This window comes from Palaemon carinicauda, chromosome 37 (genome assembly GCF_036898095.1).
Source record: "Palaemon carinicauda isolate YSFRI2023 chromosome 37, ASM3689809v2, whole genome shotgun sequence".
NCBI classification, from domain to species: Eukaryota; Metazoa; Arthropoda; class Malacostraca; order Decapoda; family Palaemonidae; genus Palaemon; species Palaemon carinicauda.
This window is the reverse complement of record NC_090761.1, coordinates 37,610,836-37,637,694: the sequence shown is the minus strand read 5'-3', so window position 1 is coordinate 37,637,694 and position 26,859 is coordinate 37,610,836. Positions and strand designations below refer to the sequence as shown.

At 41.4% G+C, this 26,859-nt stretch overlaps 1 protein-coding gene across 9 annotated transcripts in view; it reads right to left on the bottom strand.

The window, feature by feature from the left end:
• The window catches only part of Stat92E (Signal transducer and transcription activator Stat92E), a 124,976-nt gene that overhangs the window by 48,018 nt on the left and 50,099 nt on the right, over window positions 1–26,859 (bottom strand). For 8 of the 9 annotated variants that reach the window (XM_068361033.1, XM_068361030.1, XM_068361031.1 and 5 more), the window contains 3 exons: window positions 18,394–18,533; window positions 17,084–17,243; window positions 5,370–5,462 (listed from right to left, as the gene is read on the bottom strand). In XM_068361033.1, coding sequence (XP_068217134.1) covers window positions 5,370–5,462; window positions 17,084–17,243; window positions 18,394–18,527 — 387 coding nt within the window. In that variant the 5' untranslated portion in view covers window positions 18,528–18,533. Of the gene's footprint in view, window positions 1–5,369; window positions 5,463–17,083; window positions 17,244–18,393; window positions 18,534–20,559; window positions 20,701–26,859 lie in introns of those variants that run through there. The other variant, XM_068361026.1, reaches the window with a different exon arrangement.

Below are 26,859 nucleotides of genomic sequence, written 5' to 3'. Positions count from 1 at the left end.
TGAATTGGCTCTACACCAGCTCCGGAAGACTTCCCACTTAGATTGGTAGACTCTACGAGTGGAAACCCTTCTTGCTCTGGCAATCGCACTGGCTGCCTCCTTCGAAAAGCCTCTAGCTCTAGCGAATCTTTCGACAGTCTGAAGGCAGTCAGCCGAAGAGCGTGGAGGTTTGGGTGCAACCTGTCTACGTGAGGTTGACGTAGAAGGTCCACTCTTAGAGGTAGAGTCCTGGGGATGTCGACTAGCCATTGAAGTACCTCTGTGAACCATTCTCTTGCAGGCCAAAGGGGAGCAACCAGCGTCAGCCGTGTCCCTTCGTGCGAGATGAATTTCTGCAGAACTTTGTTTATTATCTTGAACGGTGGGAATGCGTAAAGGTCGAGATGGGACCAGTTCAGTAGAAAAGCATCCACATGAACTGCTGCAGGGTCTGGAACAGGGGAACAGTACAGCGGAAGTCTCTTGGTTATGGAGGTGGCAAACAGATCTATGGTAGGTTGACCCCACAAGGTCCAAAGTCTGTTGCACACACTCTTGTGGAGGGTCCATTCCGTGGGAATGACCTGATTCCTTCTGCTTAGGCGATCTGCTGAGACGTTCATATTGCCCTGAATGAACCTCGTGACCAGAGTGAGGTTTAGACCTCTTGACCAAATGAGGAGGTCCCTTGCGATCTCGTATAGGCTCCTCGAATGGGTCCCTCCTTGCTTGGAGATGTAAGCCAAGGCTGTGGTGTTGTCTGAGTTCACCTCCACCACTTTGCCTAGCAGGAGGGACTTGAAGTTCAGCAGGGCTAAATGAACTGCTAGTAGCTCCTTGCAGTTGATGTGGAGCATTCCCTGTTCCTCGTTCCACGTTCCCGAGCATTCCCGTCCGTTCAAGGTCGCACCCCAGCCCGAGTCCGATGCATCTGAGAAGAGATGAAGATTGGGGGTCTGAATAGCCAACGATAGGCCCTCCCTGAGAAGGAGATTGTTCTTCCACCACAGGAGAGTGGTCTTCATCTCTTGGGTGATTGGGATAGAGACTGCTTCGAGAGTCGAACCCTTGTCCCAATGAGCTGCAAGATGGAATTGAAGAGGGCGGAGGTGGAGTCTCCCTAGTTCGACGAACAGGGCCAGTGATGAAAGGGTCCCTGTGAGACTCATCCACTGTCTCACCGAGCAACTGCTCCTCTTCAGCATGCTCATGATGCACTCTAGGGCTTGGCTTATCCTGGGGGCCGATGGAAAAGCCCGAAAATCCTGACTCCGAATCTCCATTCCCAGGTACACAATGGATTGGGAGGGAATGAGCTGAGACTTTTCTATGTTGACTAACAGACCCAGTTCTCTGATTAAGTCCAAAGTCCAGTTGAGACTCTCCAGACAGCGACGACTCGTGGAGGCTCTCAACAGCCAGTCGTCTAAGTAGAGGGAGGCTCTGATGTCCGATAAGTGGAGGAATTTTGCTATATTCCTCATCAGATGAGTGAACACCATAGGAGCTGTGCTTAGGCCAAAACACAGGGCTTGGAATTGGTAGACAACCTTTCCAAAAACGAATCTCAGGAAAGGTTGGGAGTCTGGATGAATAGGAACGTGAAAGTAGGCATCTTTCAAGTCCAACGAGACCATCCAGTCCTCCTGCCTGACCGCTGCTAGGACCGACTTCGTCGTCTCCATCGTGAACGTCTGCTTGGTGACATACGCGTTGAGCGCGCTGACGTCCAGCACCGGTCTCCAACCTCCTGTCTTCTTGGCCACTAGAAAGAGACGGTTGTAGAAGCCCGGGGATTGATGGTCCCGGACTATAACCACTGCCTTCTTCTGCACAAGTAGCGACACCTCCTGGTGCAATGCTAGCCTCTTGTCCTCTTCTTTGTAGTTGGGAGAGAGGTTGATGGGAGATGTGGTCAGAGGTGGTTTGAGGCAGAATGGAATCCTGTAACCGTCCCTCAGCCAACTGACAGACTGGGCGTCTGCACCTCTCTTTTCCCAGGCTTGCCAGAAGATCTTGAGTCTGGCTCCTACTGCTGTCTGGAGATGCGGAGAGTCAGTTTTTTCCTTTAGAGGTCTTGGAGCCTTTCCTAGACTTGCTCCTGGAAGAGTCTGAACGGGAGCTTCCTCGGCTGGGGGCTCTACCACGAAAGGGCGGTATGAACCTTGTAGCAGGGGTATCAGCGACTGGGGAGCGATAAGTCCTGGGGACTGAGGTAGCAACCTTAGACTTACGAGCCGATGAGGCTACAAGATCGTGTGTGTCTTTTTGTATCAGGGCAGCAGACAAGTCCTTAACCAGCTCTTCGGGGAAGAGGAACTTCGAGAGCGGAGCAAAAAGGAGTTGTGACCTTTGACAAGGTGTAATGCTAGAGGAAAGGAAGGTACACAGCTGTTCCCTTTTCTTCAGAACCCCTGATACAAACATCGACGCAAGCTCACCAGATCCATCCCTAATGGCCTTATCCATGCAGGACATTAATAGCATGGCAGAATCCTTGTCCGCAGGGGAGGTCTTCTTGCTGAGGGCCCCCAGGCACCAGTCTAGAAAGTTGAACATCTCAAATGCTCTAAATACTCCCTTCAGGAAGTGATCAAGGTCTGAGAAGGTCCAGCAAACCTTAGAGCGCCTCATTGCAGTTCTCCGAGGCGAGTCTACCAGACTTGAGAAGTCAGCCTGGGCAGAGGCAGGTACTCCCAAGCCTGGTGCTTCTCCTGTGGCATACCAAACGCTCGCTTTCGAAGTGAGCTTAGTCGGAGGAAACATGAAAGAAGTTTTGCCAAGGTGTTGCTTAGTCTGCAGCCACTCCCCTAAGATCCTTAACGCTCTCTTAGAGGACCTTGCTAGGACTAGCTTAGTATAGGTGGACTTAGCTTGCTGTATGCCCAGCGAAAACTCAGATGGCGGAGAGCGGGGAATAGCAGAGACAAAGTGGTCTGGGTAAACCTCCCTAAGCAGAGCCAAGACCTTACGAAAGTCAATAGACTGTGGAGAAGGCTTGGATTCATCCACGTCTGACGAGGGATCCAGGTGTGCCGCCTCATCATCAGAAGCCTCATCACCAGAGTGTAGCGAAGAGATCGGACAAGAATGCTGAACAGCAGAGTCAGAACGAGTAGGAACAATATTAGTGGTTTCCTCTTCAAGTATCTGTTGAGGGAAAACCTGAGGCTCAGACTGCAAAGGCTGAACAAAAGACGAAGCAGAAGGAAGGCGCATGGGTGGAGGAGGCTGACTCCTAGCATGAGTGGTTGAACCCAAGGGTTGCGCTTGCTGAGCGGTTGGCGGAAGCGGAGTAGCAAGTTCCTGTTCCTGTGGTGTGAGCGGAGCGCGATGAGGTAGAGGCTGCGCAGAACAAGGTAAATGTCTCGCAAGCTGAGGCTCCTGAGGCGCAAGGCTAAGGTGTTGTGGTGCTTGCCTTGTGGAGGGTTGAGCTCGCTGCAGCGAGAGCTGAGGAGACTGACTCATGGACGGGAGAGGTTGTTGTACCTCAACCGAGTGTTGCATCACTGGTGGAGCAGCAAGTGGAGGCGGAGGAAGAGAGGTATAATCCTCCTGATCCCATAGTAAAGGTTGCCTTAAGGAAGGCGGAGGCTGAACACCACTGGGAACAGCAAACTCAGAACGTGGCTCAACATCGTACGCCTGGCAGGTGGTACTGCGATCAGGCGGAGCGAGCGCAGGCGGAGCGAGCGCAGGCGGAGCGAGCGCAGGCGGAGGGAGTGCATGCGGAGGCGGAGGCGCAACACTCTCAGCCCGACACTCACGCATCAAGTCCGAAAGCTGTGCTTGCATGGACTGTAGTAGAGTCCACTTGGGGTCGGCAGAAACTACAGTAGGCTGAGGTAAAGCCTTAACAGTCGAGCTCTGTTGTGGCAGAACCTTACTCCTCTTGGGCGGAGTGCAGTCGACTGATGACTGCGGCGAGTCAGAGCTGAGCCAATGACTGCAGCCTGGCTGAGCACTCGCGGACTGGACTCTGCGTTTAAGTGGTCTCGAGACCTGAGTCCAACGTTTCTTCCCTGACAGTTGATCAGCGGACGAGAAAAAGACGGGCTCAATCGTCTGCAGGTGGGAGTGACGGTCTTTGGAAGACACGCCCGCAACCACCGAGGATACTTCTGTGCGCCGAACAAGGCCTGCCGAACCCTTATGCCCTTCGACATTGCTTCTCCCCTGGGCTTGGGAGCTTGCAAGAGGTCCCGGACTGGGAGGACGACTGGCTCGCACAGAAGTATCCTCACGCACCACACTGACACTGACACTAGCACTTGGCACTGCACTGACACTAGCACTCGTCACAGCACTGGCACTAATTCCACCCACTGCACTCTTGACCTTAAGTTCCTTGACTTCGGCCATAAGAGACTTATGATCACTTACCACTGACTCTACTTTATCGCCTAAGGCCTGAATAGCACGCAAAACAACAGACATATCAGGCGGAGGGCAAATAGTAGGTTCGGGGGTAGCCACTACAGGGGTAGGAAAAGGTAGGGGATCATGAGGTGAGGAAAAAAGTGAAGAGTGAGAAGAACTCCTCCTAACTCTACCTCTCTCTAACTTAGTTGAATATTTCAAAAGACGGACAAATTCAAGTTCCGAAAGTCCGGCGCATTCCTCACATCGATTTTCTAACTGACAGGGCCTGTCCCTACAGTCAGAACAAGCGGTGTGAGGATCTACCGAGGCCTTCGGAATACGCCTATTACAAGACCTACATCGTCTATGGGAGGGGGCTTGCGAAATGTCAGACATCTTGAATCCAAAGAGTTAGCCAAGGGGGGTTCCAAAATCAAGCAAAAGATCGTTAACCGTTAATCAGGACTATATAAAAGCTATCTAGCTAATATAAGAAGGTTTCCAGTAAAGCGACAGCCGAAATCTGAGAGAATACTTCACCAATTAGCCGTGAAAATACTCGAAGATCATAAGCGTATCCCAGAACGTCTTGCCGGAAGCACGACAGAGGAAAAATTGAGGAGGTGTCAACAAGAAGTACTATAGTACCTGGCCACAGGTGGCGCTGGTAAGTACACCCCCTTCTAGTATTGTGATAGCTGGCGTATCCCTCCATAGAATTCTGTCGGGCAACGGAGTTGACAGCTACATGATTATCGGGTAAGTTTAATATTGAAAACTGATTTTTCTTTAATGAATTAATACACTCAAGTTTATAAAGAGCAAATTAAAAAGATACATCTCTATCATTTGACATTTTATTTCCACTTGCTTCTATGGTGTCTCCCTGAACTCCCATTTCCTTATCTAACATTCTTCTAAAAAAAACTGTACTCTGGCACCTGGTTTTATCTGCACTAATGGCTGCTTTTCAAATGGATATGAAGAACCCAAGATAATAAACCAAGGACAAAAACATTGTTACTTACACTTTCGTGTTGTTGGACGAGGTTAAGTTCTGTATTTAGACAATTACGAATGATTGACACAAGGCCCAATGGATTATTATTCAGGTACCGGGTCTGAAAATAAAGGAACAAAAAAATTTAATTAAATTGGAAATAGAGACAAAAACACTGTGCTGTACTAAATGCATAATACTGCTAAAATTTTGTGACAGGAATTTCAATTCAAGGCTCTTCTTTTATACTAAGGGCATTACCATTACATGGTAGTTTAACTCAACCTTGGGCCAAATTTCTATACCCAAATAGAACTTAGCCTAATAGATTTGTTCTTAAATTTTGAGTAACTTAGATCAACAGGATAGAAAAAGCAAAGGGTCAGATATGGAAAATATGATAGAAAGAAATTGTGCTGGGATAATCATCAAACAGTATTCGTAAGTAAAACAAGTGTGATCAATTTGAAGACGAGATACTCTCCTCTAAATCGTGAACACTAGTAACCGTAACTTCATTTTTCTGTTTTGATTTTGTTATTGTCCGATTCATTCTGATCATCGCAAACATTTGTATAACAGTTCTTTGATTTGTGAGGTTGAATGTAAAAGGAGTTCTCTTCATTCCCTTTCTGACTACCCATGAGGAGCTATCTTCATATTTCCCCTTTTCGTGCAATTTCTTGAACCTCTCCAAACAGATCTTTGTCCGGCCATTTTCATATTTAAAGTTTCTCTTTTTCTCATTAGTGGTCAAAGCATCTAAATCTTTGAAATTAAAGTTTTTTCAGTACTGGATCCAAAACATCTCCAACATTTCTCCATTTGCAATATGATATTACCAATTCATTCCACCCATGAATCTTTACACTTTATGGTCACAGCTTATACAATTTCCATAATTTTCTTTGTCAGTCCTTGTACCTCCTACAGGGAGTAGCAAATTATATCATGCTAAACAAGCACCTCCTGCTATCACAGTAAAATCCTTCCCTTTGATGTTCATATTGTTCTTTGTGATAAACCAATCTTCGTTTTAAATTCACAACTCTTGTTTTAAACTTCTCTCTAGACTTCTTAAACACAGTGTTTGACAACTTTAAGCCTGGGCTTTTAAAAAATTCCAAAATTGCTTTTCCTTCCCAATTTCTTTCTCTTAAGTCATTTCTACTAATAAAACCTCCAAACCAGCTCTGTCTATTCTCATATGGACATCTTGCAAGTCAGACAAAATTCTACCTTTTCTTTGTCCAGTCTTTCTGATTGTGGCATGTACACTAAAAACACAGGTATTTTCCTCTTTCTAAAAATCATCTTAATCTTTATTAATTTCCCGGTCTATATCATAACTCATTTTTTTAATTGAAGCATACTTACACTCACTCGCTTGGAAAAAATTTCTTACAAGCTGATAGGTTGGAAGTATGTTCTCCAAATAGCATCGTTTTCAAATAATTACCAAGTTATGTGAATCGTAACTTATTTACTACCCTAAATTTCTCCATCCGATAAGTTTTATCAATAAATAATATCAACGAATAAAGAGATTATAAAATACTGTGACGGCAGAGATAAAAGTGCAAATCTGCCTTATTAAAGAATAATGAGTATAGTATGCCACACTCCATTTTGTTTCTCCTGGTTACTACCAATGGCTTTGAAGTTAGATCTTTCATATCTTACCTTCTGAACACAATGAATATCCCTGCTGCTTTTGCCAGTATTTCCATCACTTCCCTACTTTATCCTACAGTTGTCCTTAAAATTATATCTCTATTTTTAGTGAGCTTGCCTTATTTTTCTCTACCTCAAGAGATTCTTCAAGTCCTCCAACTACGGTACTTGAAGGCTGTTATGTACTGGGGACCATTTTATTTTGAGAATGCATCTTTTATAGGGCGGTTTTCCTTCACAAGTTCCACATGCCTTAACAAACTATACCCACTCACTTTCTTCCAGGTCTGGGACCAGTTGCTTTATCATTACCTCATTTTGTACTCTATAACTAACAAGCTAGGAATTCTGTAAACAATTAAAGTGGGAAAAATTTTGTTTCTTCGATATTGTCTAATATGAAGAAAAAGATAAAGGATGTAGAGAATATCAAAATCTATTTAGTGTAAAAGTAGACAGTTGAGTGCCAAAACTAGATAAATAGGTCTTGCATCAGACTGTTGATAGTATCTCAACTGTGATTGATGCATTGGCCACCTAATATCCAACAGATCTATAATGCCTGAAATTCACCAAAAGGATGAATTTGAGATATGGTAATAAACTGGTAGACGAGAATGACCATAAATAGGAGGTAAATCAGTTGTTTGCAGATGATACTGTACTGGTTGCAGACACAGAAGAGAAGCTTGGCCGATTAGTGACATAATTTGGAAGTGTGTGTGAGAGAAAAAAGTTGAGAGTTAATGTGGGTACGAGTAAGGTTATGAGATGTACGAGAAGGGAAGGTGGTGCAAGGTTGAATGTCATGTTGAATGGAGAGTTACTTGAGGAGGTGGATTAGTTCAAGTACTTGGGGTCTGTTGTTGCAGCAAATGGTGGAGTGGAAGCAGATGTACGTCAGAGAGTGAATGAAGGTTGCAAAGTGTTGTTGGCAGTTAAGGTAGTAAAAAAATAGAGGGTTGGGCATGAATGTAAAGAGAGGTCTATATGAGAAAGTGGTTGTACCAACTGTGATGTATGGATCAGTGTTGTGGGGAATGAAAGTGATGGAGAGACAGAAATTTAATGTGTTTGAGATGAAGTGTCTAAGGAGTATGGCTGGTGTATCTCGAGTAGATAGGGTTAGGAACGAAGTGGTGAGAGTGAGAACGGGTGTAAGACATGAGTTAGCAGCTAGAGTGGATATGAATGTGTTGAGGTGGTTTGGCCATGTTGAGAGAATGGAAAATGGCTGTCTGCTAAAGAAGGTGATGAATGCAAGAATTGATGGGAGAAGTACAAGAGGAAGGCCAAGGTTTGGGTGGATGGATGGAGTGAAGAAAGCTCTGGGCAATAGGAGGATAGATGGGAGAGAGGCAAGAGAGCGTGCTAGAAATAGAAAAGAATGGCGAGCGATTGTGACGCAGTTCCAGTAGGCCCTGCTGCTTCCTCCGGTGCCTTAGATGACCGCGGAGGTAGCAGCAGTAGGGGCTTCAGCAGTATGAAGCTTCATCTGTGGTGGATAATGGGGGAGGGTGGGCTGTGGCACCCTAGCAGCACCAGCTGAACTCGGTTGAGTCCTTGTCAGGCTGGGAGGAACGTAGAGAGTAGAGGTCCCCTTTTTGTTTTTGTTTCATTTGTTGATGTCGGCTACCCCCAAAAATTGGGGGAAGTGCCTTGGTATATGTATGTGTATGTAATAAACCACTAACAAGAACAACTATATAATATATGACATTGTCATGAATAATTGCAGTTTTAGCTGCCTTTATAAGCATCCTCATCTCTCTTAACACCTACATGGGATTTCTCTTCGTAATTGTTAGTTATATTTCTATATTTTTTTTGTAACAGTATTTATTAATTTTCTCTAAGTGTTACTGTATGTAAGGTAAATCTTATCCATAAGTCATAATTATAACTGTACATGAAGAGGGGTATGACATGTCCATTTATCAAACATTTACCTTTAGGCCTATTCTCAAATGAAGTTTTATTTGTAATATATGAGGCTATTTGTTGATCATATTCTCATACACAAGGCGAGTGGATGTTATTTCAAGACCATAAAACTTCATTTCCTAATCCGAAAGTTCTTTAAAGTCATATAACCTATCAAGTTACAATTGATCTAATTTCTTGTATGAAACCAAAAAAAATGTTATATTTTGACACAAAGAACATTATGTTTCTTCTTAACAGCTTTCAGACTTTTCATATGTAGTACGTCAATATAAGACTGGTGAAAATCCTTTTTACTAATAAAAAACTGAAAAAGCCTTTTGTAAAATTCAAGATCTACTATGGAACTACAGATGTACGGCTAAATATGTTATTTTCATTAGTAAAATAAATTTTTGAATATACTTACCCGATAATCATGTAGCTGTCAACTCTGTTGCCCGACAGAAATCTATGGAGGGATACGCCAGCTATCACAATACTAGAAGGGGGTGTTCTTACCAGCGCCACCTGTGGCCAGGTACTCAAGTACTTCTTGTTGACACCTCCTCAATTATTCCTCGGTCCCACTGGTTCTCTATGGGGAGGAAGGGAGGGTCAATTAAATCATGATTATCGGGTAAGTATATTCAAAAATTTATTTTACTAATGAAAATAACATTTTTCAATATTAAACTTACCCGATAATCATGTAGCTGATTCACACCCAGGGGGGTGGGTGAAAACCAGTGTACAAGATTAAAGGATAGCTAAGTATCCCATATTTCATATAACAGTTATCTCAAATAACAATGAAATAATAAGTACCTGGTAAGGAAGTCGAATTGAACCGTTACTCTGTCTCTTTTTTAAGTTCGTCTTCCTTACTGAGCGCAGCGTTCCTCTTGGAGGCTGAATCAACCCAAAGGTGCTAAAGTATACAGGGCTGCAACCCATACTAAAGGACCTCATCACAACCTTTAACCTCGGCGCTTCTCAAGAAAGAATTGACCACCCGCCAAATCAAAAAGGATGTGGAAGGCTTCTTAGCCGACCGAACAACCCATAAAAAGTATTCAAGAGAAAGGTTAAAAAGTTATGGAATTATGGGAATGTAGTGGCTGAGCCCTCGCCTACTACTGCATTCGTTGCTACGAATGGACCCAGGGTGTAGCAGTACTCGTAAAGAGACTGGACATCTTTGAGATAGAATGATGCGAACACTGACTTGCTTCTCCAATAGGTTGCATCCATAACACTCTGCAGAGAACGGTTCTGTTTGAAGGCCACTGAAGTAGCCACAGCTCTCACTTCATGTGTCCTTACCTTCAGCAAAGCAAGGTCTTCTTCCTTCAGATGAGAATTTGCTTCTCTAATCAGAAGCCTGATGTAGTAAGAAACTGAGTTCTTAGACATTGGTAGAGAAGGCTTCTTGATAGCACACCATAAGGCTTCTGATTGTCCTCGTAATGGTTTTGACCTTCTTAAATAGTACTTAAGAGCTCTAACAGGGCAAAGTACTCTCTCTAGTTCGTTCCCCACCATGTTGGACAGGCTTGGGATCTCGAACGACTTAGGGCAAGGACGGGAAGGAAGCTCGTTTTAGCCAAAAAAAACCGAGCCGCAAGGAACATGTAGCCGTTTCAGATGTGAAACCTATGTTCCTGCTGAAGGCGTGGATCTCACTTACTCTTTTACCTGTTGCTAAGCACACGAGGAAAAGAGTTTCTTAATGTGAGGTCCTTAAAAGAGGCTGATTGGAGCGGTTCAAATCCTGATGACATTAGGAACCTTAGGACCACGTCTAGATTCCAGCCTGGAGTGGACAACCGACGTTCCTTTGAGGTCTCAAAAGACCTAAGAGGTCCTGTAGATCTTTGTTGGAGGAAAGATCCAAGCCTCTGTGGCGGAAAACCGCTGCCAACAAACTTCTGTAACCCTTGATCGTAGGAGCTGATAGGGAGCTTACGTTCCTTAGATGTAACAGGAAGTCAGCAATCTGGGTTACATTGGTACTGGTTGAGGAAAACTGCATTGGCCTTGCACCAGCTTCGGAAGACTTCCCATAAAGACTGATAGACTCTGAGAGTGGATGTCGTCCTTGCTCTGGCAATCGCTCTGGCTGCCTCCTTCGAAAAGCCTCTAGCTCTTGAGAGTCTTTCGATAGTCTGAAGGCAGTCAGACGAAGAGCGTGGAGGTTGGGAGTACCTTCTTTACGTGAGGTTGACGCAGAAGGTCCACTCTAGGAGGAAGAGTCCTGGGAACGTCGACCAGCCATTGCAGTACCTCAGTGAAACATTCTCTCGCGGGCCAGAGGGGAGCAACCAACGTCAGCCGTGTCCCTTTGTGAGAGGCGAACTTCTGAAGTACCCTGTTGACAATCTTGAACGGCGGGAATGCATACAGGTTGAGATGGGACCAATCCAGCAGAAAGGCATCCACGCGAACTGCTGCTGGGTCTGGAATCGGAGAACAATACAAGAGGAGCCTCTTGGTCATCGAGGTAGCGAATAGATCTATGGTTGGCTGATCCCACAGGGCCCAAAGTCTGCTGCAAACATTCTTGTGAAGGGTCCACTCTGTGGGGAAGACCTGACCCTTCCGGCTGAGGCGATCTGCCATGACATTCATATCGCCCTGAATGAGCCTCGTTACCAGCGTGAGCTTTCGATCTTTTGACCAAATGAGGAGGTCCCTTGAGATCTCGAACAACTTCCTCGAATGAGTCCCTCCCTGCTTGGAGATGTAAGCCAAGGCTGTGGTGTAGTAGGAGTTCACCTCCACCACCTTGTTAAGCTGGAGGGACTTGAAGTTTATCAAGGCCAAATGAACTGCCAACAACTCCTTGCAATAGATGTGAAGTGTCCTTTGCTCCTGATTCCATGTTCCCGAGCATTCCTGTCCGTCCAGTGTCGCACCCCAGCCCGTGTCCGATGCGCCCGAGAAGAGACGGTGGTCGGAGGACTGAACAGCCAATGGTAGACCTTCCTTGAGAAGAATGCTGTTCTTCCACCACGTTAGAGTAGACCTCATCTCTTCGGAAACAGGAACTGAGCCCGTCTCTAGCGTCATGTCCTTTATCCAGTGAGCAGCTAGATGATACTGAAGGGGGCGGAGGTGGAGTCTCCCTAACTCGATGAACAGGGCCAGCGATGAAAGTGTCCCTGTTAGACTCATCCACTGCCTGACTAAGCATCGGTTCCTTCTCAGCATGCTCTGGATGCATTCTAGGGCTTGGAAGATCCTTGGGGCCGACGGACAAGTCCGAAAAGCTCGACTCTGAAGATCCATACCCAAGGAGACAATGGTCTGGGATGGAACGAGCTGAGACTCCTCAAAATTGACCAGGAGGCCCAGTTCCTTGGTCAGATCCATAGTCCATTTGAAAATCTCCAGACAGCGACGACTTGAGGGAGCTCTTAAAAGCCAGTCGTCTGACGGAGCCGGACACAAGATCATGATACTGCTGCACAGTCTGTAAACTGTCAATCATGGGCAAGCGAGGAAGTACAGTGACAACCCGAATCTGTCTAGACTGTCTGGGTCGTACAGACAACTCCTTAACGGGTTGCTGAGGTTGCCCACTGCGTCACAACAAGTCCCTTCTGTTGGTTGTTGAACGTCTTCCCCGTGACACATTGACTCCGTAAACAAAAAATCCTCTAACAAGGACTAAGCTTGGACTGCATGTCATGCAACACAGCTCAAGGTCTATGGGAGCAGGTGTGGTAACAGACGGGATTAGCGGCTGAAGTGTAACCATTACCTTCCCTGTAAGCATGTTATGCTTAAATAAAAGTCCATAAGAGGTTATGCAGCTAAAGGCTCCCTCCAAATGACAGAGTCCTCAAGGGAATATCAGAAGGAGGGAGAAAAGAACTTTCTCATCTACAGGGACCTTATCCTAGAAAAGCTAAGTTCTCTGAGTGAGGGTTCACTGGTGCAAAGCAGCAGACTAGAAGGCAACGTTATGAAACTGTTTGACAGTCTAGTGAGTTGGCAACAACCCAAGATGTGTTGAGAAGCATGCGGTAAGGTATGCAGAGCATGATGTATGCAGAGCATGTTGTATGCAGAGCATGCTGAATGCAGAGCATGCTGAATGCTGAGCATGTAGGAAGTAGAGCCTGCTGTAAGCAGAGCCTGCTGAAAGGAAAGCAGAGCGTGTGCATGGCGTTTAACATTTCTCAGAAATTCCATGACCAGTGCTAGAGTGCTTAATGCATGCTTGCATGGGGTTGAACCATGGTATGCTGAACAGCAGAGTCAGAACGAGCTGGAACAACAACAGAGGTTTCCTCAACTTGAGGGAAAACCTGAGGTTCAGACTGCATAGGCTGAACAACAGACGAAGCAGAAGGCAGGTGCAAGGGTGAAGGAGGTTGACTCCTAGCAAGAGTAGCACCCAAGGATTGTACCAGCTAAGCGGAGGACGGAGGCGGAGTAGTCCGTTCCTGTTCCTGAGAGATGAGTGGAGCATGAGAAGGTTGAGGCTGCGCAGAACAAGGTAAAGTTCTAGCAAGCTGAGGCTCCTGAGGCGCAAGTGCATGGTGTAGATGAGCTTGCCTAGATGAGGGTTGAACTCGGTGCAGCGCTGGTTGAGCAGACAGACTCACGGAGGGGAGAGGTTGTTGTACCCCAACCGAGAGTTGCACCACTGGAGGAGCAGCAAGGGGAGGAGGAGGAAGAGTGTAACTCTCCTGATCCCAAAGCAAGGGTTGCCTTAAAGAAGGCTGAGGCTGAACAACACTGTGAACAGCAAACTCCGAAAGTGGTTCAACATCGTACGCCTGGCAGATGGAGCTGCGACTGGGTGCAGCGAGTGCAGGCGGGTGCAGCACAGGCTGAACGGGTGCAGGAGGTTGGTGCACCACCGGTGCAGGCGGGTGCAGCATAGGCTGAACGGGTGCAGGAGGTTGGTGCACCACCGGTGCAGGCGGGTGCAGCACAGGCTGAACGGGTGCAGGAGGTTGGTGCACCACCGGTGCAGGAGGGTGCAGCACAGGCTGAACGGGTGCAGGAGGTTGGTGCACCACAGGTGCAGGAGGTGCAACACTCTCAGCACGACACTCACGCATCAAGTCCGAAAGCTGTGCTTGCATGGACTGTAGTAGAGTCCACAACATCGTACGCCTGGCAGATGGTGTTGCGACTGGGTGCAGCGAGTGCAGGCGGGTGCAGCACAGGCTGAACGGGTGCAGCCGGGTTGTTGAACTTTACTTCGTACGTCTGGCATAGGTCTGGACTTTACGTTTAAGAGGTCTTGAGACCTGAGACCAGCGTAACTCTGCCTTTATTTTCTCCTCTAAATCTCTTCTGCAGACGAGCAAAATAAGGGCTCAATCGTCTGCGGGTGGGAGTGACGGTCTCGGTAAGACACGCCCACAACCACCGAGGATACTTCTGTGCGCCGATCAAGGCCTGCCGAACCCTTATGCCCTTCGACATTGCTTCTCCCCTGGGCTTGGGAGCTTGCAAGAGGTCCCGGACTGGGAGGACGACTGGCGCGCACAAAAGTACCCTCACGCATAACACTGACATACTTTGCGCTAATCACTTATCACTTTGATTTCTGTTTGCACTTATTTCACTGAACTCGAAACTTTAAGTGGTTTGTACCTGAAACACGCAATTCTATCCTTCTCAAAAGTTAGTAATTGCGAAAACAGAATTACAATGTAACAGAAAAATCTAATGAAAGAAAATTCAGTGGCTGGAAAGAGACTAAACACTAGATCACTCTAGAAACGTTTAGTTTCTTCCCCTAAAGAGACTAGGGATAAGAGCAAAACGATAACGACGTTACTCGTACGCCTGGCAGGCTTGAGGGAAACGTTTATCCTCTTTCTCCCTCCGTCTCTATCTCTCTCTCTCTCTCTCTCTTGACTTAGAACCTGAGAGAAGAGCCCAATCATATATATCGTTAAAACATATTATTGTTAAAGGAAAAAACTGAAATATTTCCCAAAAAGAAAAGTTCCTTATTAGGATCAAAACCATTAAGTTAAGAAAGAATGAACAAAACGCTAGACACGGTTACTCTTACTGCAATGTGAAACCGTGAACATTCTTTCTCTATCGTAACGATAGAGTGCAAGTTGAAACGTTCTGAACGTCAACAACTGCCGAGACAAACAAAACGTTAGTTCAACTTTGAAAAAGTACGAGACTATCAAAGAAATTCTTTCAAAGACCTTAAAATAGCATAATATGTTAACAGGTAAAACCGAAATGACGGGCTCACGATAATTAACTTCGGTACCAAGAAAAGACCGCCTACTATTAGGAAGGTCGAATATAAACAAATATAAAAATTAATTTTAATAAGTTTATAATAAAAGGAAGTTAATCGAAGAGGCCTATAAGAGGCGGAGAGATATAAAATAAATCTATAACTTTTGTTAAGCAAAATTAAGAAAGAGAGTCTATACTCTCTTAGACACCAACACTTCCGTCTAAGGGAAGGGTCGGCCATTGAAAGGTGAACGAGAGTTCATACTCTCTTCGTCACCAAAAATAATCAAATTAATTCCAAAAGCTAACTAAGCTAAAAAAGAAGTTTCCAGTAAAGCGACAGCCGAAATCAAAGAGAAATACTTCACCAAAGTCGTGAAAATACTCCAAGAACATAAGCGTATCCCAGAACGTCTTGTCAGAAGCACGACAGAGGAATAATTGAGGAGGTGTCAACAAGAAGTACTTGAGTACCTGGCCACAGGTGGCGCTGGTAAGAACACCCCCTTCTAGTATTGTGATAGCTGGCGTATCCCTCCATAGATTTCTGTCGGGCAACAGAGTTGACAGCTACATGATTATCGGGTAAGTTTAATATTGAAAAATGACAGGATTATTTTCATATGCTTAGGCAAGGGAATTAAAGATCAAGAATGGCATAGCAAAGAGGCTATGTCAAGAACCATGGCTTGAAATTTCTAAGTTACACAGTCACTATCTGAGTAAGGAAACAAATTACGACACTTGAGATCAGACGGCCCACCCACAAAGAGGGGATACACTGCAGACAATGTTATATAAAACATAACTGAAATCAGCATTTTGATGATTTTTTAATCATTTACCTAATTCCCAAAAACACTACAAAACAATGTCATTCTGATTTTATTCTTCATTGTTTTCCTTTTGCGACACACTAAATACTCAAAAGTTTAAAATGACATTTCCATGCTAAATATGTTGCTTGCATTTCCTGGTTGCATTTCACAACTCTTAGTGAAATTACAGTTATTATAAAAAAAAATGTTATGTAAATAACAGATAAACTATGAAATGAGACTTTTATCTTGCTCTACCAAAAGGTGTTTGCACAAAGTTTGAACTTATAAATTTCCACCAATTTAACTACAGTATTTGATCAGGAAGACCATTCCACAATTTGACCAAAGACGGAATAAAACTTTTATAATACTATACCCAGTAAAGTAATTTACTATGTAGTATCGAACCTTATGGAAGAAAAACAATTACAATTAAATGTACACTTAGTACACACATAGTTCCCTTAAACCACGAGAACAATTCTTTTAAACACCCACAGTCAAAATACACTTACAGCTCAAGATCTACTGAGAGTATATCTAAATGGATGGTACATCATGGGTAGGTATCTAGTCTTACAGGAAATACTGTAGATAATGCGCAATATGGTAAGGAGCACTTCACCTCTCAGTATCATTCAACTGTTTAAGTCTTCAAAAAATACAATATTGTATTTTTTATGGATTTTGCTCATAAGAATCAAAATTTTCAATTTGACTTGCTAAATATTGCTATCTTACTACCTAATAATAATCCTACTAAAGATCTTAAATGGATTAAAATATAAAAAATATCACATCACATAAAAAATTAACAATCTGCACACACTGAAAATATACATTGAGAAAAAGAAATACTGAAAAAGGAGAAAAATTATCATTATTGCAGAGCATAAATTAACTCAATTGTATAACAAATTAAAAAAAATGCTTTCAACTACACAACCTAATGTATTTTCCTATAAAAATAAAACACTGCACAATAAAAAGAAATACTGGAAAAAAGGACCATTATTTATCTTTCAAGTGATGAAAAACATGATTTCAAATCATGTTAAAAGTTCATTCTATACCACTTTTCAGCACCCACCTTAAATAAATTAGCAGCTTCATTTAAACGCATCCGTACTAAAAATAGATCTTCATTGTTTACATAGCTCAATGATTTATTTTCCATCTCTTGGATGAGCTGTGATACGATAGTGTGAGCATACTGGCTGTGTGCTGGGTTGTCTGGATCAATTTCATTCCTGTTGTAAACAAAAGAATTTCAAAAATTAATTCTAGCAAAGTGCACAGTATAATCCATCATCGAATCACCTTTTAAAGGAGACAAAAGGTACTGCTCAAACACAACAATTTCTATCAGAAAGGTCATACTCTATTACCAGGTAGACAACCGATATCAAAGACGCTAACTTTGAGATTGTTCGTGGTTTGGAAGCCTTGGGAAACGGCAATGGGTCCGCAAAAACCCAGTTGACTCTTTTACTAATCAATGAATCAAAAGGCAGACGAGGCGATAACAACACAGTCAGGTATGATAGTAACACCACAAGCAGGGTCATACTGCCATGGTACTGCTAGTTACAGTACCAGGATATTAACGAAAAAATTCATAGAGGAGGATAAAGAAGTAACAATTTTAAAGGAATGTAGAATCTTAAAAGAACTCACACATGAATAAAGTATTTCAGGGAAGAGATGCCTTTATTCCTAATAAGAGGTAAAGAAATTGGACAGTCAATAGCTTAAAAGCTGCTCTTTTGATATTCAACTTTTCTTTTTAAGCAATATCTGCTATAGACAGTCCACAAATTGATTGAAAATATTCAAGCAGGTAATAATCTATTGTAAACACTATATGCTGGATCATGTAAAATGAGTCTTATTCTCAGTCCACATTGCCATAACAGTACTTTTATTTCCTTGAGATGATGTTGAATTTCTGCAAGGACAAAATTTTTGATACCTCAAATAGTTTCATCTTAAAAAATTTTATTTCAGTTATCACTAGTACCTCTTATGTAAAATCTACAAATGAAAATCAACAACATTTTAATATATACTTTTTCCATAGCCAGGTACAGTACCCTATAAAAAAACAACTTTAGAACACAGATCAAAACAAAAGATACATTTGCCATTAGTAACTCAAATATGATGTTATAGGGCATAAAAAATGAACATTAGTGTTAATTGACAAACCTTCATCTTCTCAAATTGCTATTTTAAAGAATTTCTTCAACAAAAAGGAACCAGCCACTGTACATACATCTTCAAAGTCGTATCCACAACTATGCCACTGTACATTCATCTTCAAAGTAGTATCCACAACTATGCTAAGAATAACAACGAGAACCAGTCAGAAAAGAGGTATGTAACTCTGTGACTACTTACCACTGATGTATCTTTTCTTCAATCCATCCAGCCAAGTAATGTCGCACTTCGATGGGGAACTGTTCATTGTATACATTTTGAACTTGCCTAAGCGCGTCTTGGGGTAACTGTTGTGCTCTATTCCACAACGACATTGTGGTCTGGAAAGACAGGAGAAATATAATGGAGTTACGTAACATAAAAAGCCTTGTTTCAATTTGAAGATTTCTGTTCTCATCAATAAAAATATAAAATATTTATTAGTAATTATTACTTTTCCCAGCCATGCAAACCTGCGTCCTTTTAAATAGGGATATGTTCTAGCAGCATTGAAACTCCCATTGACTTGACAAAGTCGTTAACTTGATGGGGATGACCCTCCCACCCACCTGTCAAACAATAGCCATTTTTGCCATACACCTAGGACTGAGAGGGGTGGTTGATGAGAGAAATTTAATTCATAGCTAAAAAAATTCAAATTATTTTAGGATACAAACCATTAGTCCCTTAAAATAGTGAGACTAGCTCATTGGTGAGAAGTCCTCAAGAACAAAGCAAAAGGTTGTTTTCTTCCCAGGATATGTCATCCTTCGTGGTCCAATACAGGAGCAAGAAATATGATACAAACAAACCTCTTAAAGAATTTGGGCCATGAGACTTAGCCCTTGGGCAACAGAGGGAAAACCTCAACCTTGCATTTGGAATTAAAAGTTGCAAGATGGAATAAAGGAAGCAAGAACAGAGGTATAGTAGAAATTATAAGGCTGTAGAAGCTGTCAGGCCTTGGCCAGTACTGGCTTAAAAAGAAGTCAGTACTAGGACATGGAACATTTATCAACCAGGCACATAAAGAGAAATTTCTAGTATGATATTGTGAGTCATATTGTTAATATCTACTATGCACACATAATTTAAGCACAATTGAGTATTGGTTATACTAAATTGACCCAAGAATTTTTTATGTAAACACCTCATGAGGAGCTACCAGGTGCAATGAGTGTGACACTATTTTAACCATGCATTTTTTTTTTTGCAATTGTAAAGTTTTTTAAGAGAAAGACATTTATGTTTTAGTCAGAAATATTTGTCTGCCAGTTTCTAGATTATGAGTTTTTCTTTTTTTAAGATCTTAATAATCTTAAAAAGTTCAAGTTTTATAGATATTTAAATTTCTATTTATCACAGATTTTTACCTCAATTTATTTTTCATCACTTATATTTGCTGTATGATTATTTTTTTTTATTCATTGGATTTAATATACTATATATCATATCACTCGACCCACGAATTTATTCGAGCCAGCTCTGTAAGAGTCAAGCAGGATTCATTGGGCTGTTAATCTCCTAATTTTAATAAATAATGGAAAAACAAGCTTCTCAACCTTAAAATAACTTGTAAAGATTTTCCTCTCTAACCCTATATCCCTCTCTTACGGGACCGACCAGCGCAGTATCTAACATTAGTATTACCTCGGTGACTCACAAGTAAGAATTATGAATCTTTTAAAGTAATTTTTAATATGCAGGAGATACAATACCAAAACAAACAAGTATTTTTCCTAAAGTTAATAGAAACAAAGCCCACAAAAAATACAAAAATATTGAATCATAATCTTATTTCGTATAACTTACTTCATATTTTCATAAGATTGTGTCAGCAACTACATCTCTACATTATTTGTTTACCAACGAATTGAATACACTATATTATAAAATAAAACAAGTTTAAGTTTATAATGAAAAGTCTATGAATATATAAACAACAGCAAAGCTTTTTAGGCTTGAATGGCAGGGATTGTTAATAAACAACACTCCCAAGTTTGATCCCACAGATTAATGCAATGTTACAGCACTGGGTTGTTCTTGGAGAGAAGGAGAGGGAAAAGTTTTGCAGGTTGAAAAGATTATGCTTCTGAGACACTGTATTAGCAATATTACCAATAGATTACGTAAGATTCATTGAAATAAAATATAGTAAAGACCGACGAATCTAGAAAACCCTTTCCATTTGGATAATTATTTAATTTCCTTTACATTTTCCATTTTGACTACAAAACTAAATTTGTGGTAAGATCTTAAAAGTAACAAAAAGTAACTCCTACAGCCACTTTCAAGAAAGGTCTTTTAAGGAACTGTAAATTAGTAGCAAACATAAAAACAAAGACAACTAGATAGTCTTCACATTACCTTGACCCTGACTTCACAGCCTACTTTGTTAGGACTCATTACTAAACAAGAAAATTACTAAGATTGGGTAGTGACAATTATACGTCCTTCTCCAAGAAATCCTTTGAGGTCTATGAAGCCACGCTAACAGTTGAGGTTTGATTATCTCCCAAATAAAAAAAAAAAAAAAAAAAAAAGGAGGAAAATTTCCCGGTACACGATTTCAACATAACCATGTATGAAATGATAAGATATGATGTGTGATAAGGGGCATTCAACGAAGTAACAGTCAATTTCTGAGAACCACGTCAACAACACTCATACTTATGTGATAAGAAATTTTTCAGACGGCATCAGTTTGATAATTCAAAGAATAGGAAATACCACTACCAAGTATAGGATATCGTAGCAGTTTTTCCATTCATAACATGAATTTAAAAACAAAGAGTAATACAAATGAAGAGTTTTTAAACATTACAAGTACATTTCAAAATTTCAGTTTCAATTCATCAACATTTCCAATAATAATAACACAGTAAACAACCACACTAATGAAAGACTAGTACATGAAATGACTTCCTTTCAGAGGAGCTCCCCACACACATACCCCCCCCCCCCCCAAAAAAAAAAAACAAAGTAGGTAAAAATATCCAACATCGTAAACAATATATTTTACAGGACTAATATGTGTTTCCTACATATCTACTTTTAGCATTTAATATTGTCCTTGTTTAAGACTATAACTATTAGTACAGGAGTACAGTACTCTATTATAAATTTGGATCAATTCCAAATAGCCAATAAACAAAGTCTGGTTAACTTTAAATACAATCAAGCCCATTCAGCACAAGCTTCTAAAGCTTGAATACTTTCATTCAATAGCTATCTGCATGGGTAAAAGATTTGTGCCAATGTACCCTATTACTAAAATGAAAAACAGCCATACGATCCACAGTAAACAAACAGTTTGTGCTTGAAAGCATGAACAAATGCAACGTGGGAAGTAAATTTATAGCAACCATTCAGGTTGAAAGCAATGACAACTTCTTACAATTAAACACATTATTGCATTTTACTAATTTTCAGCAGGATGAAGTACATAGATGGCCAACTTGTTTGAGGAAATAAATGGCTATGTCAAAAACTTGAGGATTTGTTTATTCTGCTTGTAAACAACCCATTCACCTACCACCTGTGTTCAAATATAATGCTACTTGAACTTTTTCCATACAATGTTATTCTAAGGCACTGTACATTGCACATTAACAATATATATTATATATAGTATTTACTATTTACTAACTTCCAAGTAGAATAAAGGGGTTCCTCACACAAAATAATTTAACCTAGTTCCACTTTCAGATCTACATTCAGCACAACCTATTCATAGGCAGGTAACTCTGATAGACCAGGTTTTCCTTAAGCACCTTTCATCTATAAATCATCTAATTTTTTTTTACTTTGGCAACTCCAACAGCTCTCAGAAGGTGAAAACCTGAACCTGTTAAACCCCCCCCCCCCAAACTTATGATTACTAACCGACCCCACATGTACAAGACAGCGTCAGTGCTCTGTAGGATACATTCCGTCAAAACCCAAGGAGTAGTGTAAACAATACCCAAATCAGCCTACTGTATGATGTTGTAGATAGGTCAAAGATAGGATATTCCCCTACAACCAAAGAAATTGATGCAGTTACACCAGGATCACAATTGTTGACCGACACCCAAAGGTTTGCAGTCGAGAAATGAGCTCTGTATCACCATGAGGAGATAGCATGAATGATACCCATATCACCCTACCATACCGGACTGTAATTTGATTCTGTCAAGACCGTTCACCTTTTACTGACAAAACAGCCGTGGCTGTCCCACCAATTTCAATCACTAGCCAGCTCCAAAGGTACTGGCCTATGTGTGAACTCCATATTGGCACTTGATAGTTGAGTGAAAAGTACCACTAGAGCCTACTGTACAGTTAGGCATCAGGCCAGGTAGGGCCTTTATTCACCAACTGATGACACAGCAATGGTTGTAATACCAGGCTTGTGATCATCTATCAACCCTAAAAGGTACTATACTAGTCGTCGGGCGAGTTCTGTATGGGACATTGCATTCACCAGGGTAAGGAACCAAATACTGTATATTTCCGCATATAAGACGACCCTACATTCCAAAATTTAACCATTAAAAATGGGGGGTCGTCTTATACTACCGTTATAAAAATCACACCTTGATTTCTGTGTCAGGTTTATCAGTAGGCTAGCCTAGGTTGAGGTGCGATAATCACCGACACACATGAAATGATTTACATTAATATACAAATGTATAATGAAAGTAATAAAACCATTTTTACCGTATATATTATTGGCATATCTACAAAAATGGCATAATTGATAAATTCGAGGAATAATTCCTTTTCAGATACCAACTTTTAACCATACAAGCACAGCTGAGAAAATGTAAACATCGAGTATTGGTTGCGTTGTTAGCAACTTTTTCTCTCGCAAACCTTTAAGTAATTTTAATGCTTGTGTTAATTACAATAGTAATAACATATAGGATATCATAATACAGTATTCATCTATTTAAAAATTATTATTATTTTTAGCTATAAATAACAATTTTGGATTACAAACGGTACAACCTTTATTTCTCAATAAAAATTACGGTACATTATAGTATTGCATTTAAAATTTTAAAAATTTTAAAAATTTATTTCCAATCAATATTAAACATCAAACCTGCGACATGTATATATCTAAAACCCATAAAACTCCTCACAGTTATCACTGTGTTTCGAAAAGCTGTTCGAACGTATCATGAGATTTATCATATAGCCTACGCCATCATCATAAGGATTCCAGTCTGGTTCTGGTGAGTCGACTTTGGCTTCGCCGTCGCATTCGTACAATAAATCGTCTTCACTGCCATACATGGCATTTGAGATCCCGCATCTTCAAAATTATTTTATGAATTTTCCACCTTTACATTATCCCATGCTTTTATAACAAACTCGCAAAGAGCATCAAAGAACAAAAAAGAAGAAGAAGGAAAAGAGGAGGAACGGGCATTTCGTGCGTGAGCAGCTGATAAGCATAAACAAAACAATGCAGGCTAGGTGACATGTGTTCTAGGAAAACAATGATAAGGGATTTCCTTTATTTCATTTATTTTGAATTTATAAGGATACAGTAAGTAATATCATCATCTTTACATTACCTATACAGTATTTCATAAGATACCTGGTGTTGCAAAAGCTAGCCTAGGCTATACACAGATGGTTTTATGATTGAGCACTTGTCTTATACTACCAATATGAGATAAATTCATAAAAATTTGGTCTAATTTTGTTCCTCGTCTTATATAAAGGTCGCTTCATACGTGGAAATTTACGGTGCTATTTGACAATAGGAACGAGAAAAGTGGATACACATACCACCTTCCTCTCCTGTCCTACAGTGCGGATGTTTTGTCTGAGTTGAACATCTCACCTGCTTCTGGTGTGACAACACAACCACCTGCTAACATTTTGCTTGACTGACTTCAAAGATACCAGTTAATGGGTCTGTACCGTCACTCCCTACAGAAGGAAGAGAGCAATCGCTGTAGTCTCTGTAAACTTTTAGCAAATGGCCTTCCCATACAACTACTGCATTTACTTTGTCATTACTTTGTCAAGGAGGAAATTTCCGACAAAGGGAATGGAGGAGGAAGGAGAAGAGAGATAGAAAGTGAGTATACACTCCTTCCCCTTGCCAACCATTCTTCCTTCACAGAGAAGCCATGGTCTGGGAGATCCATAATGACTGGTCTCCCTTTGAGAAGGAAACTGCAAGAGCTTTTCCAACATCAAAATTCATTTCACTATAGGTTTAGTCACAGAGAGAGTACTGTGAATACTTGCTGACACTGCAACACAGTCCTCATCATCCAGGGAACACTCTTGGTGCCTGGTGAGCACGCTAGATGAATAATTTTCACTATTGGGCATTCAAGTACAGGCAACTTACCCAGACACAGAGAAATTACTACAACAGGAAAAAAATTATGCTCAAGTTCACTGAACACTCCAAAGGGGGAAGCTGCTTAGAGCCACCCATTCAAAAAGGTACAAAGGGTAGAGCTGCTTACAGTCACCCTTTCTTAGTGGTACACAACACATGAAGCTTGTATCCTCAAAGAAACTATATTCACTTCACCTTTCAGAGGACTTCTACTTACTTGTGAGAGGTCTCGTAATAACACTTATCACAACCCCTGTAAGAAAATATCCCACAGTTGAGAGAACACGACAGTATTTCTGTATCCCTTGCAGCTAAAGACAAAAGTGGCTATTTCGTGACAAGGTAATAGTCAACTGCCCATAGGCAGGGATCAGTTGGTTAGAAAGTTATACATTGACTGACCCATGGGCATTAATATTTTGTGACTTTTCAATATTTACAGTGGTCAATATTTCCTAACCCTTCCCGCCCCATTAATAAAAGATGGAGGGCTAACTGCATATCAAATTTTATCAGCTGAAGCTATAGTAGGGCTACAACCATGGTGGTGATGAAACAATTTTCTGCAGAACTTCATAGTACAATCACTCCCATTTTGATTCAAAACTTCATAGTACTTTCACTCCCATTTGGATGCAAAACTTCATAGTACTTTCACTCCCATTTGGATGCAAAACTTCATAGTACTTTCACTCCCATTTGGATGCAAAACTTCATAGTACTTTCACTCCCATTTGGATGCAAAACTTCATAGTACTTTCACTCCCATTTGGATGCAAAACTTCATAGTACTTTCACTCCCATTTGGATGCAAAACTTCATAGTACTTTCACTCCCATTTGGATGCAAAACTTCATAGTACTTTCACTCCCATTTGGATGCAAAACTTCATAGTACTTTCACTCCCATTTTGAAGACAATGTGTCATTACAGCAATATTCCACAACTATACTCAATTACAATCCCCCTCCACCAGTTAGTGATACAGCTAGTCAAGGCTAACTTGTAAAGTTTTAGTCTTGAGGTTATGAGCACCAGATAATTCAGCAAACATTGACGAGCCATGTATTATTATTATCATAACTACAGGCTAAGCTATAACCCTAGTTAGAAAAACAGGATGCTATACGGCCAAGGGCTCCAACATGGAAAAATAGCCCAGTGAGGAAAGGTAAAAAGGAAATAAATAAACTAGAAAAGTAATAAACATCAAAATAAAATATCTTAAGAACTGTAACAACATTAAATTAAAACTTTTATATATAAACTATAAAAACTTAAAAAAGCAAGAGGAAGAGAAATAAGATATAAGTGTGCCCGAGTGTACCCTCAAACAAGAGAACTATAATCCAAGACAATGGAAGGCCACGGTACACAGACTATGGCACTTCCAAAGACTAGAGAACAGTTTTTTTTGGTGTCCTTCTCCTAGAGGAGCTGCTTACCATACATTATGGGTCTTTCCTACCCTTACCAAGAGGAAAATAGCCACTGAACAATTACATTGCAGTAGTTAACCCCTTGAGCTAAGACGATTTGTTTGGTAATCTCAGTGTTGTCAGGTGTATAAGGACAGAGGAGAATGTGGACAGAATAGGCCAGACTATTCAGTGTCGGTGTAGGAAAAGATAAAATTAGCCGTAACCAGAGAGAGAGATCCACTGTAGTACAGTACTGTCTGGACAGTCAAAGGACCCAGTAGTGTTATCTCAACTGTATAACAAGTTTTAGTGGTTATTGCGTCGTAATCTTACGATGATCTACGCTGTAGATCAACTTTTTGAAATTTCATGTTATAAAAAGCTAATGGGCAGCTATCTCAATACATTTTTTTTTCATGGTTCAGCATAGGCCAATGTTTTCATTTAAAAAATGTAATGATTTTTTTAATGAAATATGACAAATTCGGAGATAATTTGTATTTTTCCTAACCATACAAACCTTAGCTATTTACATAGGGTTTACTTTCGGCATAGCTGAAATGACGAGCCAATAGATTTTAACGAGGGTTAAACTACCCCCGCGCTAGTTAGCACAGGGGTAGGGGAGGGGTAGCTAGCTACCCCTCCCACCCCCCCAGCCACCGGTGAGCTGCCTCACTTCACTTAGAGGTAGGACTTGTCTTGGGGGACAGGGCTGGTGGGCAAATACTGTATGTGTAAATAGCTAAGGTTTGTATGGTTAGGAAACTTATCTCCGAATTTGTCATTTGTTCCGTAACCGAAATACAAACCACGCTACTGTATTTACATAGGGTGACTTACCCTTAGGCAGGGTGGAAAGTCCCCAGCCTTACTGGCTTTGGCTTATCCGGG